Source organism: Hyperolius riggenbachi, chromosome 4, assembly GCF_040937935.1.
Source record: "Hyperolius riggenbachi isolate aHypRig1 chromosome 4, aHypRig1.pri, whole genome shotgun sequence".
Classification (NCBI taxonomy): Eukaryota; Metazoa; Chordata; class Amphibia; order Anura; family Hyperoliidae; genus Hyperolius; species Hyperolius riggenbachi.
Genome location: NC_090649.1, coordinates 142,910,865 through 142,926,380, shown reverse-complemented (window position 1 = coordinate 142,926,380; position 15,516 = coordinate 142,910,865). Strand labels below are relative to the sequence as shown.

The 15,516-nt window shown below is 45.1% G+C and overlaps 1 protein-coding gene across 3 annotated transcripts in view; it reads left to right on the top strand.

The window, feature by feature from the left end:
* Positions 1 to 15,516, top strand: part of HPS3 (HPS3 biogenesis of lysosomal organelles complex 2 subunit 1) — a 75,514-nt gene that overhangs the window by 49,708 nt on the left and 10,290 nt on the right. For all 3 annotated transcript variants that reach the window (XM_068280745.1, XM_068280747.1, XM_068280746.1), the window contains 5 exons: positions 2,556 to 2,730; positions 7,505 to 7,735; positions 11,222 to 11,407; positions 13,093 to 13,284; positions 14,605 to 14,709. In XM_068280745.1, coding sequence (XP_068136846.1) covers positions 2,556 to 2,730; positions 7,505 to 7,735; positions 11,222 to 11,407; positions 13,093 to 13,284; positions 14,605 to 14,709 — 889 coding nt within the window. The remainder of the gene's footprint in view (positions 1 to 2,555; positions 2,731 to 7,504; positions 7,736 to 11,221; positions 11,408 to 13,092; positions 13,285 to 14,604; positions 14,710 to 15,516) is intronic.

Here is a 15,516-nt window from a genome sequence, read left to right as displayed (position 1 = left end):
TGTCAGTTTTTTTTGCACAGGTAACAATAGTGTTTTATTTTCATAGATTCCCCCAAGTGGGAAGAATTTTACTTACTTCGTTCTGAGTGTGGGAAATATTAAAAAAAAACGACGGGGTCCCCCCTCCCAGACCTCTTTAACCCCTTGTCCCCCATGCAGACTGGGATAGCCAGAATGCGGAGCACCGGCCGCGTGGGGCTCCGCACCCTGACTATACCAGCCCGCATGGTCCATGGATTGGGGGGTCTCGGAAGGGGAGGGACAGCGAAGCTTTCCCCTCCCCCTCCGAGCCCTTGTCCAATCCAAGGACAAGGGGCTCTTCTCCACCTCCGATGGGCGGTGGAGGTGGAGGCAGCGATTTCCTGGGGGGGGGGGGGGTTCATGGTGGCATCTGGGAGTCCCCTTTAAAAAGGGGTCCCCCAGATGCCCACCCCCCCATTCCCAGAAGGAATGAGTATAGAGGTACTTGTACCCCTTACCCATTTCCTTTAAGAGTTAAAAGTAAATAAACACACACAAACACATAGAAAAAGTATTTTAATTGAACAAAAAACATAACCACGAAAAAAGTCCTTTAATATTCTTAATTAACCATTAATACTTACCTGTCCCTTTTAAAAGCCAGTTCCCACGCAATATCCTCGGAAATATACTAATCAGTTACAATGTAACAAAGTTGTTACAATGTAACAACTTTGTTACTTTGTAACTCCACCGCACCCGACGTCACTCGCCGCTCACCCGCCGGCCGCCTCATACACGCTAAGTCCCCGCCGGCTCCCGCCGTCCACTCCGCCCACACCTGTCACCCATATACATGCTGGCACCCATGGGTGCCAGCATCTATATAGGTGACATGTGGGAGAGGCGGGGAGGGCAGCGGAGCCGGCGGGACTTAGCGTCCTTCACCCGACAGAGCTCTGAGCTATATAGCTCAGAGCTCTCTAAGCATCTTTGTATTTGGGCTCCAAGGAGCCCCATTGGTCCTTAGCAGACCAATGGGGTTCCTTCTGATTTAAAGGAACCCCCTCATGGGGGGGGGGCTCGCTACATGATAGGCTCGCTACATGATAGCCGCTGCTCAGCGGCATCCCCCCGCCCGTTTCGATCGCCTTCGGCGATCTCCGATCAGGAAATCCCGCCATGGCGACGGGGCGGGATGACGTCACCGACGTCGGGACGTCATTGGGAGTCCCGAACCACCCCTCAGCGCTGCCTGGCACTGATTGGCCAGGCAGCGCACGGGGTCTGGGGGGGGGGCGTGCGGTGCGACGGATAGCGGCGATCGAGCGCGGGGCGGCGGCGATCGGTGTGCTGACGCAGCTAGCAAAATGCTAGCTGCGTCCAGCAAAAAAAAATTAAACAAATCGGCCCAGTAGGGCCGGAGAAAACCTCCTGCGCGGCTTACCCCGAACTACGTTCGGGGTTACCGCCAAGGAGGTTAAAGGAACCTGGCAAGCTCCTGTCAGATTCCATGCTCACAACCATGCTTCTCTTTGAGCACAAGCGCAGCCATACTGCGCCTGCGTAAGCACAGGAGTCCGTACGGCTGGAGCTGCACATCGCAATGTTCTAGGAGCGTGGTCACAATGTACAGGAGGGTTCCAGGCAACTACAGAGGATCAGAGGGCAGTGTGGGAATCCTCTGGAGGATCCACAGGATTCCCACTCCTTAGGTAAGTATTTCACTTTTGACTTGATGCTTACCTTAGTTACTTGGGCATGCTGCTGATTTTTTTTTTTTCTTTTCTTTTCTTTCAAAGAATCTGAAAATCACACCTGAAATTAGCATGCAGTTAGGCAAGTTCACATTATGGGCACTGCAACACAGGAATCGCAGAGAACACACACTTTTCATACTGGGAACCATTGCTATGTAAAGTGCACTTTGCTGTACATATTATCCTGAAATGTACTTGTCCACTGTTAGTGTCCATGTCCCCCCCTCCCCCAATATATTTTTGATTGCCAGGTCTGGAAGTGAGTCAGTGCAGCCAGTGCACAGCACTGAACTTTGGTATGTATTAAAGGACATCCAAGGTGACATGATGAGATAGACCTGTGTATGTACAGTGCCAGCACACAAATCACTGTGCTGTGTTCCTTTTTTTTTCTTTCTCTGCCTGAAAGAGTTAAACATCAGGTATGTATGTGGCAGTTTCTGCCTGAGTCAGGACTGGGTCAGACTACAGTGTGTGTACACTTTCCTAGCAGAAAATAGTTTCTGAGAGCAGGAAAGAGATAAAAATGGTCAATAGTTCATAGATTTTAGCTCTGGCATACTTCCATGAATGTGCCATTGAGCAAAAAATAAAATAGTAAAAACTTAAAAAGTAGATTTAAATATAAAATAAAACGGTGGAATATCTTAAAAAGTCATTTTTAGGAGACGGAAGATGGATACAACTGTTTATTTCATTCGTTTATTTTCACCTTAGGTGTCCTTTAAGAGTTGATCTGCTTGTTTTTCATCTTGCAGTGGTCATATAAGTAGTTATATGTATGTTTAGAACCAGTTTGTTTAATTGAGTGTTGTTGACTTTATTTGTTTTCAGGCTGGACACCAAGAATTCCCATCTGGCATTGCCTTACTACAAAATGTCCTCGCTCCCTATGTGTGAGGTCATAGACCGCGTTCTTTCCAAAGATGCATCCCAGGACTATGGCAAAGGCTTCATGTTTTATCTAAAACATTCTCTTTTCGAGGAACTGGATGAACAACTTAGTGAAGTATAAATCTCTGTCTGCTATTGTTTTGTGGGAAAATCCGGCATAGATCTTGCATTAGTCATCAGGCTCCCATTATATTAGTCAGGCAACAGTGATTCAGTGGAGAACATTTAGGAGTTGTTGATCTCGGTGGTTATTGCCAAGGTCACCATGTACTTTCACTTAAAAAATTTCCGCCTGCAGATTTGTAAATAAAGGCAGGTCTTACCTGTTTGTATATTAAAGCCATTACAATGCAAAGTGATCTGCTGTACAGAAGTGGCATATTCACAGACAACACGGCTACAGATGAAGCTCTGAACTCAGATTTCAGAGGTCCAGTTCCCATTTAGCATAATTAAGTTCCATGTGTATCGGAAATGCTTCTATATTCAGCGCACGTACTGTCATGCAGCAGTTATGACTTTCTTTACTATGCAGATTTCCAAGTGGCAAACTCGGTAATCACATGACTTTCAAAGTTGAGAAGGTCTTGAGAAGGCACACTTCACTTGAATCTGTAGGGTGCATAATAAATCTAAGCTCTGTTTATCTGCAAGTAGTACTGCAGGCCAAAAGAGGTGGTAAGTTTACCAAGGGTGAGGATTTAAAGTTAGAAAATTATGGGGCCAAGGACCAAGCCCTGTAGAACATTAGAGAGGAGTGGACAGAATTGCCCCTGAAATCTAAAGGTGCGTACACATGGCTGATTTGCTTAAAGAAAATCTGTACTGTAAAATTCTTACAATAAAAAGCATACCATTCTATTCATTATGTTCTCCTGGGCCCCTCTTTGCTGTTTCTGCCTCTCCCTGCTGCGATCCTGGAGGGGGTGTGCATAGCTTCTACCTATCACAGCAGTGCAGTACATTCATGCCTGAGCCGACAAAGCCGGCAAAGGAAAGAAGATTAGATTATATAACCAATATTACAGTGACTGTGCAACTAGAAAAGGCAGCAGTAAGACAGACCACATTAGAACAGGTATAGGAACTTATAGGATAGAAGAAATAAGGCTGAAAATTTTGTTAGTCTCTGTAAACGACGGGTCGACAGACCCGCCAGCGGGGGCAGCCATTCTGCCGACAGTTTGTCAGTGTGTACAGTCTGTCAACAGGCTGATAAGGCTGGTTTTGACTGATCCGCTCGGCGGATCGGGTAAAACCAGCCTTATCAGCCTGCCGACAGACTGTACACACAGGGAAACTGTAGGCAGAATAGCTGCCCTGCTGGCAGGTCCGACGACACGTTGTTTAAACAAATCAGCCATGTGTACGTAGCTTAAAGGGAACCTAAACTCAAAAAAAACCCCATGAGTTTCACTTACCTGGGGCATCTACCAGCCCCCTGCAGCCATCCTGTGCCCTCGCAGTCACTTATGGCTCCCCCGGTCCCCCGCTGCCAGCTTGTTTCGTTTTTGCCGACTGGGAGTCAGCCGGACGCCATGCGTACCTTTTTACACATTCCCGCTGGTGCAGGAAGCTATGGCTACATTAGCAAGTACATTTTTACGCGTTACAGGTGCCATGCATAAATGTTTACGCATTGCACCCGTAACGCGTAAAAATGTATTTGTTAATATACGCAATAGCTCTTTGCACCAGCGGGAATGCATAAAAAGGTACACATGGCGGCCGGCCGACTCCCAGTTGGCAAAAACGAAATTAGCTGGCAGCGGAGGACCGGAGGAGCCATGAGTGACTGCAAGGGCACAGAATGGCTGCATGGGGCTGGTAGATGCCCCAGGTAAGTGAAACTCATGGGGTTTTTTTGAGTTAAGGTTCCCTTTAACACACGAGACAGCAGTGTCCTGAATGCAAGTAGAGACCTGGAGTAGAAGGTGGTGTTCAAAGATCTTAGGGCTCATTCACACTAGTTAGTGAGTTGAAATGCATTAAAATGCATGAATAAAAACTCATGAATGGGTTTGTGAGTGAGTGAGTTTTAACTCCCGATGACTTGAAATGCACTGTGCAGCAACTTACTGTTGAAGTGTGAATGATAATTGATAATATGAAAGTATATGGAATTTAATGTTCCCATGTACAACACACACTATGTGCAGCAAGTCAAAACTCACTGCAACCCACATAGTGTGAATGAGCCCTAAGAGAAGACTTAGAATGACCACAGACCTATCAAAGGTTGGGGAACTGTAGCCTCGTAGTCCAAATACAATACTCTCCAAGTAGTCTGACCTGGGATGTAATGGTTGTTTTTAGCTTTTAGTGATGACACAAAGTTTGGAAGAAGAAAAATGGATTTGCACTAAGGCCTTAGTGTAGATATATTTTCTTCTTTTAAATTTCGTGTCATCACTGAGGTAAGCTACCTCCTGATTTTGTGTTTATGGATTTTAATGTATTTTATTACACCTAGGCGCAACTCCCCTCCCTATTGTATTACAATACTGTGTCATTCAGCTGAGACAATATAAACATTGAGTTTTCCTTTTTTAGCTTTTAACCACAAAATAAGACTGTGTGATCCTAATAAAATCCTGTTTAAGAATAGACAGATACAATTGTTTTATCTCATCAGTTATGCTACGTACACACATGCGACAACGATCGTTCGTTGAGAACGACGAACGAACTTTTAATTGATGAAAGAACGACCTAAGTAAAGATAGTTTTAAAAGGTGTGTAACGATGTGATCGTTAGAACGAACGTTACATCACGTAAAGCAACTATTGCGCCTGCGCATAAAAATGAGAAGTTTCACAGAGAAATAGTGAAATGCGCATGTCAAGCCTAGTACGAACGACCGTTTCCAACGATGTACTACTTTTGCAAACGATCGTCGTTGGTTAAAATCCGCCGAGACAGAACTTTCTTTTGTAGCGATTTGGCTCGTTCGTCGTTTGCCTTAATAGTCGGTGGTTCGTTTTTTGTAACGATCGTCGTTGGTAAAGATCGGGGAACGATCGTTACAAACGACTATAGTCGCATGTGTGTACGCACCTTTAGGCTGGTTTCACAGTGGGACGTTACAGGCGCACGTTAGAGCAGCCTGTAATGCAGCCCACCGCACAGTAATGAAAAATCAATGGGGCTGTTCACAGTGCCCACGTTGCGTTACATTGTAACGCTGCGTCACAAGACAACGTACTGCATGCAGTACTTTAGACGTGGCTGAGCCGCGTTAGACTGCTTGCACATGCTCAGTAATCTTGTGGAGGAGCCGAGGGCGGCCAGGCACATGGCTAATTAATATGCACTGCACGTTGTGACGTGCAGTGTTTACTTCCTGGAGCGGCCGCTCTGTGCGGCGATTGGCCGGCGGGACCACGTGATGCCGCATGCGCACAAGAGTGCGCATCACGGCATCACTGACGCCAGAGTGAGCTGCACAACGCGGCTCACTCTGACGTCCAGATCCAGCACCACCAGGCGTTCCGTTAGGGGGACGTTATGCGACCTTAACGCCCCCTCTAACGCAACGTCCTGGTGTGAAATTAGCCTTAGAGTTCAGGTTTGCTTTAATCTACAAAAGACACACAGACCTGCTTAGAGCAGTTTTATAATAGGCAGAATTTCCCATGAAACAGAACCTAAGGTCAGAATAACAGAGCCTATCACGACAGGCTCTGTCAGAGTGATGGAGAATTGGGGGGGGGGGGGGGGGGGGCTGTTAAGGGTGAAATACTTACCTGGCGTGGGCATCATCCCTCCAGGTAGGTGATTGCTTTGTCTCCCCTCGGAATTTGAGCCCATGGAATTTTTTTTCAAAGTGCCCGCCGTGGTCTGCCCCCAGTTCGGCAGCTGTTGTCTTAATGGTTGCTGCCAAGCTAGGGGCAAGACACCGCAACACAGGCCGAGGTTTCCAAAGAGCTTTGGCATTCTTCAGAAACATGGCCGCGACTGCACTGCTGAGAAGGGGGCAGGAGCATCACCTGTGACCCAAAGTTGACAGGACAGGTAAGTGTTTAACCCTGCAAATAAACCCATTCCACCAGTCCTCACTAAGGCCCCGTTCACATCTAAAATCCCAAAACGCTAGCGATTACCGCTAGCGTTTTATGGGAGTAATTTTTCTGCAATTAACGTGGAAAAATCACTGGACACTGTAGCGTTTCAGGAGTGATCGCGATTAGCAGTTCTATACATGCTAATCACGATCGCTCAGGAATCATCGGCAAAACGGTGCATGTAATGCATTTGCAATTAACTCTCACCGCAAAACGCCACGATCAACACTGCCATAGGATTGAATGGCTAGCGGTTTTTAAAAAACCGCTAGCGGTTTGCGGTGAGCGGGAATCGTCCGATTCCCGTTCAAGTGTGAATGTACCCGAAGACATCAGGTACTCTTAAAAGTACACCTGAAATTAATTTAAAATGTAAATTAAGCACATATACTTTTAATATACTTACTCTTGAAAGTCTTCAAGTGTCCTTCCTAAGCCCTGTTCCCAGCCTTATTAATTTTTAAAAGGTTCATTCGTCAAATCCTCTCCAGGACGTGGCTGTGCGCTTCGTGAGTGCTGAACTGCACATGTCCAGAAACAGGAAGTGCTCAAACACTCTTTCACTGGGCATGCATGGTTTGGAAGTTGCACATGCCCAGTTTAGTATAGCTTGTTCAAAGCACAGCGAAAGGGAATACTGCTTATACAACGGGGAATAAGAGGGTCCCCAAAAACAATGAGCAATGAGATTCTTCAGTAAATACTGTGGCTCGCAGAAATTTATATTTTTAGGTTTTGGCATTTCAGGTGTTTTTTGATATTCAAGTTTTTATGAAGGTGTGTGTGATTTTTTTTTTTTTTTTTTTTTTTTGTTCTTTTTATAGGAAATGGCTTTGAAAGTCTTACAAATATTCAGCACTGCAGAACCTAAGCAAATGCCTCACGTGCTGTGCAGTCCCTGTATGTCTAAAATCTGCCCAGCAAAAGCCTTTGGCTTCTTGGAAAAGATAGAAGCTGTAGCATGTTCAGCTCTGATCTCCCTTACAAAGGCGGCCATGGCACTGAAAATGCAAGATTTTCAGGCATTTGAAGCAGAGATGCAACGTCATCCAGAGGTATAGTTCTATACTTTATATATAATGCTCATACCAATAAAAAGTGTGCTGAATACTAACAAGCTAATGAGATTAAGCATACTGTGTGGAAAGGAACATGCTAATTTGCTATTTGCATTAACACTGTAAATTTGAATATGTGCATGCTTTGCCTCTGTTACGTTCCTGTTAATTGGATGCAGTGCACTGTTCCCTGTAATTTTTGTCATTTCTTGTATAGAAAAAACGACACTCAAATAGAACTAGGCCATTAGCGACGGGTTTAAACATCCATTGAAACTTTTGAAAGCTTTAGAGATACAATAATTGTGCAGTCTGCTGTACTAGGAATGTCCTGTGAAGAGCAACTATCGGTAGAAACAATTATGGCAGATTTTTAGCTTTTCAGTACTCTCCTGTTATCAGAATCATTTGTTCAGCCAGATAAAAGTGTTTTGGCCTATATTTACTTTTTAGGTGAGCTGCTGCTATATTTACTGCAGTTTGACTGCCTACTTTACATACATAAAGTATTGACTAAACCTCTGCACCTCCATGCTGCTGCAGTGACTGGATAAGTACCACTGGGTTTCTTTTCACATGCAATTTTTTATGCCATTGCTATGCCTTGTCATTTTTTAAATGAAGATAATTAAAGGTTGCTTTTTACACTGGATGAGCTGCTCCTGGGATTGCTTTTTTCTCTTTGCATTAGCTAATGGACTTTACAAAATAATACCGGATGTTGCACCATCTGTTATTTGTGGTTTATGGCATATGCATGTAGTGCACTCACCACAGTCTACTCTCTCTGTTTTTACATACAAAAAGCACTGGCTTTTAGAACCACTGCAATGAAAATACAAAATAGTGAACACAGGCATGTTCTGAACGTATGTGTACCCATAGTTATCTAATCATCTCACCAGTCAGTTCAGGTATGTTTTAAGGTTTCAGAGCATGACTGAACTGATATGGAAAGGTGTTCCAAAGCAGAGGTGATGCTTGGAAGAAGTCTTGGATAGGAAAGTGTAATGAGAAGTCCAAGGTGGAGGATAAAGCAGGCCATACACTGGCTCGATTCACGGCCGTTTTGACAGCAGATTCGATCCTGGGATCGAATCTGCTGCCAATTGTTCGCGGTAAACGCAGCCGCCGATCCGATTTCCTCCCGAAATCGGATCGGTCCGTCGATCGCGGCGTGCGGGAAATTACCCTCGATCGCCCGCGGGTAAAGTGCGCGTCGCTAGCGGCGGCCGATCCGATCAAGTATACATTACCTGAGGCTGGCTCCTGGGCGTCTTCTTCGTGCTGCACGGCTCTGTTCCGGCTCCATCCATCCCGGCGCTTCCTGTGTCACTGCAGTGACCAGGAAGTTCAAATAGAGGGCGTTCTATTTGAACTTCCTGGTTACGGAGTAACACAGGAAGCGCCGGGATGGAGCCGGAACAGAGCCGTGCAATGCGGAGAAGATGCCCGGGAGCCAGCATCAGGTAATGTATACAGGGGGGGGGGGGGTACAGGCGGCAGGAGCAGCTCAGCAGACGGTGAATCGGTTTCAGGCTGAAATCGATTCACAATCTGTTTGCAGTAAAGGCAGCCATACGATCCCTCTCTGATCAGATTCGATCAGATAGGGATCTGTCAGCTGGTCGATCTAATGGCACATCGACCAGTGTATGGCCACCTTAAGAGTTTAACGTGAAGAGCAGAGAGGTAATGATGATGATGATAACTAAAAATGTGGTTGGAAATGTTTAGGTGGGAACAGGGCATGGAGTGTTTTTAAAAGTGAGTCATTTGAACTGATTTCTCTGGGTTACTGGCAGCCAGTGGACAGACTGGCAGAGGGGGCAGCATTAGAAGGGTAAATAAGGTAGTTTAGAGACTGATTTCAGAAGGGCTGTCCAAGTGCCTGTCTGTTAACTGGTAGGCCACGGAGGAGAATGTTGCAGTAGGAGATCATAGATGAGGGTATGTACAAGCATTTTTGGTTGCATTATTTGTAAGAAAGGGACAGCGATCTATGTTTAAGCTGGAAGTGATAGGAGCCGGTGTTGGTGCGCTTATCAGTTTCACTTGCACTGCACCTTCAATGTTCAAGTTTACGTAAGAATGTAATAACCTGTAAACATGCATTTTTCACAGGAAAACCTTTTTCTAATATTAGAAAATTGTTGCATTAACTGACCATTTTATAATGAAAGCTACTCTTGTGCAGCATTGTATTATGCTTCAGATCCTGGTCATTGCGATATGTTTGGTACATGTCCATCAACTTCAAATTTTTTGTGTGCAGCAGAGGGGAGAGTGCATGGCATGTACAGAATAGTGTTGTCCGGATCATGAACGATTCGGATCTTTGATCCGAATCTATTTTATGAGTCGATCATCCGAATCATCAAAATGAGTGATTCGGATCGCAAAAGGGGCGGGGCCAGGAGCGACACGCCCCCTCTCAGCGGGCAGCGGGGTCTTGGAAGCAGAGCTGAGATGGATCGCTCTGTTGGATGGGAGGCAGCCTTGCAGGGAGACAGGTAGATGAGAGAGAGGGGACATTGGTGCCACTGCCAGATATGTGTAGAGCACACATACTGGCTATAACGTGCTGCCCATTATAGGCTGGCTGTTCCGTAGTGCTGCACAGTGAACACATGGGAAGCTTTTGGCTCAGCACAGCTCAGTAACTTTGCAGACAGTGTGATTGAAAGGCAATATAATCCTCCTGCACTCGGCACTAAACAGCTGCACTTATCTTCTGGGAATGCTTTCTTTCACTGTGCGACCTTTTCTTTCAAAGTGTACAGATGAACATATAGGTGAAATACATGTAAAGCATATGACTTCAGCATGTGGGTATTACGTGCAAACATTTCTGCTCTCTGCTCGTCCCTCCTCCCTTCTCTGTCCACTCCCTGCCCTCTGTCCATCTTCTCCCCTTCTCTGTGTGTCCACTCCCTCCCCTTCTCCTGTCCACAGACCTGTCCTGCTGTTCATTTCACCCCCGAATGCTTCTGGTAGTAAAATGATCCGAGATTCGGATCAAAGATCCGGATCTCTTCAATGATCCGATTCGAATCATCCGGATCATTGAAAAGATCCGAACTTCCCATCTCTAGTACAGAACTCATGGAGACTGAGAAGAATGACTGTTCATGTACAGCAATCTCGGTACTGGCAATGTGCTCGCCCTTCCACACACAGGAAATGGGAAGCTACACACAGGAACAGGAAACCGCATATATCGGGTGTTAGCAAGAAGAAATCTTGCATTATAAAGTTATGAGGTGCAAGTGTAGCTTATTATTATTATTATTATTATTATTATTATTATTATTATTAGCTTGGTGTAGCACTATTCTAATGAGGCCTGTGGAGTGGGTACAAAAATCATACAACGCCTCAGTTTATGAAACCATCGACTCCATCTCCAGGTATCCAAAATTGCTTCATCTATTTTCCCATCTATATATGTATTAATCATCATTTCATCGATTCCTTCTGCAGACTCAGCTGCTGTTTGGCTTTCTTGAGGAGCCACGGTTGCTTGTGAGACGCCAAAATGGAGAAATCCTTCCTACAGAAATGGCGTTTCATTTACGAGACACTCAGCCAGGCCTTCTCGTTGTCACCCTGGTAGCTTTTCATGAAAACAGTAAAATTCATCTCAAAGAAGGAGAGATCTTTTTTAAGGTAAGATACAAATGTTGCAGTTTATTACTTGTTACTGTTTTCTATTGTTCAGCCGAGCCATTTTGCATTCCAAATGTTTGACATACATTTATAGTCCAGGAAGAGCGTGGTTGCATTCATGATGTCACAGGGATTCTAACTTATTCTCATACTTATGTATTTTATTGTGATCACTGTCTCATAGACAGACTTTTCTCCAATTTCTGTCACTGGGCAGGAAGTGAGGAAGATTCTCCCGGCCTGTTCAGACTATATGCGTTCCTAGCCGTTTTCAGGGAACGCGTACTGGTACCAAAAACGCATAGAAACGGCTCCTAATGCTTTTGAATGGGCTAGTTCACATGTATGCGTATGAGACGCATACGTTTCTCATCCGCATTGCTGCACGCAGTTCTGTGCGATACGCATAGAAACGGACGCAATGAAAGTCTATGGACGCGTATCAAAAACGCGTACTATTGCGTTTTTAGCGTCCGTTTTCCTCTGCGGTTCCCATAATTCTTTTTTTTCCCCTGGGTCACGTGTTTGTGCAAAACGCAATAGAAAACGCATTCAAACGCAAGAAAAACGCATGCGTTTTTCAACTTGCGTTTCTTTGAATTTATACGCGTTCTACAAACGCAGCAAGTATGAACAGGCAGTAACTGGGATACACTTGGCAGAAATTTGAAACATAATATAAGAATGTCCATGCTATACTAAACTAAAATCAATTACTTCAGTTTTGTCTGGCTTGCTACAGTGGTTGCTACAGTGTAGCCTTAAAGAAAATGTAAGGCCATCTTGAAGCAAAAAGTCACCTATGAAGAGGAAATGATCTGGATCCCCTAGAGCTTTTCTGGTCCTCTCTCCGTGCCCTCGGTCCACCGTTGTCCTCCTGTGAAAGGTCACACCTCCAGGAGTCCTCAGAAGGTTTCTGAAGCACTAGGGTCTCCTGAGTGCTTCCAAGGATTACTTTTATCTGATGGAGAATTCGACCCGTCCTTCTCCACTTAACCCTATAATGAGCAAGGCAAATTAGGCTAATAAATGAATATATGACAAGTATATGGAAGCAAAATGGTGGACAAAATGCCTTTCATGAGTCAAATGTGCTTTCCAGTGCACTACAGCTATTTTCCTGACCTATGTAGATTCAACTAATTGTTAAAGGGACACTTAAGTCAAACAAAAAAAAATGAGTTTTACTCACCTAGGGCTTCCAATAGCCCCCTGCAGCTGTCCGGTGCCCTCGCCGTCTCCCTCCGATCCTCCTGGCCCCGCCGGCAGCCACTTCCTGTTTCAGTGACAGGAGCTGACAGGCTGGGGACACGAGTGATTCTTCGCGTTCCCAGACACATTAGCACCCTCTATGCTGCTATATGGTATATGATATATGCTATAGCAGCATAGATGGCGCTATTGTGGCCAGGAACGCGAAGAATCACTCGCGTCCCCAGCCTGTCAGCTCCTGTCACCGAAACAGGAAGTGGCTGCCGGCGGGGCCAGGAGGATCGGAGGGAGACAGCGAGGGCACCAGACAGCTGCAAGGGGCTATTGGAAGCCCCAGGTGAGTAAAACTTTTTTTTTTTTTTTACTTAAGTGTCCCTTTAAGTCAATAGAGAGTGATCATATGACTTTTTTTTTTTTTTTTTTGTAGTAGACTGGAGTTGTTCCATAAGTAGATGTTTGTTGCTTTGATGTAGGTTTTATGTGAAAGATTGGATGAAGATGATGTACCACAAATGCTGGTAGATTTCTGGGAGGCTCGTCTTTCCTCTTACCCTCCAGACTCCATTCTGCAAGACATCCTGTTCAAACTTACCTCTCATTATGTGTGCCGAATATGCAAACCGCATCATGTGTGTGTCAAGTCCTTGAAGAGCGCAGAGGATCTGGTGAGCTGAAAGGAATTGCTTTTTAAATTACTTAATTTGATATAACTGTAATTTATTGTTTATTTTGTGTTTCTACAGCACTGCTTGCACAACTCTTTGCACAGTATCTACTGTAGTCTTGTCAAGGACTGTCCCTCAGGTGCTCAGTGTAATCCCTACCAGTGACCTATATCTCTCACTGCCTAAAGCCTGGTACAAACATCACATTTTGATTGCCTGATTTTACCACTTCCATGTAATATGAGTTCACCTGCACAATCTCTATAGTATTCAAAGTCTATAGGCCCTCATACTACAGAGATGGTAGAATTGGTCAGTGATTAGCCTGTCAGAATTGGATGTGTGTATGCATCTTAAAGGAAACCTGTATGTGGGAAAAAAGTGCCCCAAATGTGTACTCGCCTTTCATCATCCGCCCGCGGGCTTTCCCAATGCTGTCCTCTCCGCAAAACCGTCAAATGCTTGTCAACGGCATACGCAGTAGCATGGACCCACTTGGATTTTGGTGCAAAAATTGGGTCCATGCTACTGCGCATGCACGGCCGCACTGTGCTGTGTAGTAGCAGGGACCAAATCTGGCTCAGCTATTTCCGCCGAAGCCTGAGCAGGTCCATGCTACTGCGCAGACGCAGTGCAGCCGCGAGTCAGGGGGCCCTGTTCTCAAACAGCTTGGTGGAGGAAAATTGGAATTTTTCTTTCTGAAAATCTCACTTGATTTAAAGGAGAACTGTAGTGAGAGGTATATGGAGGCTGCCGTATTTATTTCCTTTTAAGCAATACCAGTTGCCTGGCAGCCCTGCTGGTCTATTTTGCTGAAAAAGTGTCTAAATCACACCAGAAACAAGCCTGCAGCTAATCTTGTCATATCTGTCAGAATTGTCAGAAACACCTGATCTGCTGTATGCTTGTTCAGGGCCTATGGCTGAAAGTATTAGAGGCAGAGGGATTAGCAGGATAGCCAGGCAACTGGTATTGCTTAAATGGAAACAAATAAGGCAGCCTCAATATACCTCTCTCTACAGTTCTCCTTTAAGGCCAATTTTGCTGGAAGCCAATGTATTACTTCTCTGTATGTGATTTGGTATGTGGGAGGAGACTGCAGTGCCCAGAGCAAACACCCAAACAGGGGGAGAACACACAAACTCCATGCAGGTAATGTCCTGGCCCAGATTCCAGGGACCTAGCGCTGCATGGCAAGGGTGCTATCCACTGCACCACCATGCTGCCCACCATGCTTATAATGTGCATTGCATTCATTGTAGAACATCATCTTGTGTTTTCTACAAGAAAGTGTATTTTTATTACAAATTTGTTTTTCAGAGAAATTCCTGCAGTCATTTTGGAGTGATCAGCCCCTGGGTGACGAAGATGGTGTCCTCTGCACCTTCATCTTGTGATCACTGTGGAGATTTATTAAAGTTACAGGTATATTTGAAGTAGTTCTGACTTGCAGAACTTGTTTGACTTGCAGAACTTGTTTGTCTCTGTTTATAATCTTCTTGATTAGCTAGTATTAAATCACATGCAAAATATCTTATTAGGAGCCTGGTCATTCGCTGCACCACAGACTATGGATGATACAGGTTGCAGGGTTCTTAGAGAGGTTCAGACTGTGCCTTCATCCTTGCAACTGTGCCTTCATCCTTGAAACTGACACAGTCCAAGTAGCAGCAGCAGCCTGCAGAGTCTAAAAAAACGGGTACTGAATTCAGTGCTTCTGGTCATGTGATCAAAATTTCAAGACAGGAATTCTAGACTATTCAAATTGCAGCACAAAATCTGCACTATTTCTGGATGCTGCTCCAAATTGCATTAACGTCAGTGGTGTCCAGAGTAGGGGCTGAATTAAAAGTGCAGGGAGCAAGTGGCTATCATTGGTATGGGACAAAGACATTGAGATACTGGCAAACATTGAGACTGTAAAGGCCGTACCCACCTTACGATTTTCCCAGTGATCAGCCATTTTTATTTGATTGACAAACAGTCTTTTCCATGATCTCGCAACGTAAGTGCAGGCGTGCGATCACTCGAACGGTGGTTAGCAGCCGTCACGGTGGATTGGATCTTTACGATCCCAGATGACTCTGCACAAAGTACCGCTATCGCGTGACTTCATGTTCGCTGTTAGGATCGTCGTGGGATGTGGCTGTGATCCATCATCCTTTCGTTGCGAGGTGAGTATTCAGCTTAAACGGATCCGAGATGAAAAGCTAACTATAACAAGTAACTTGT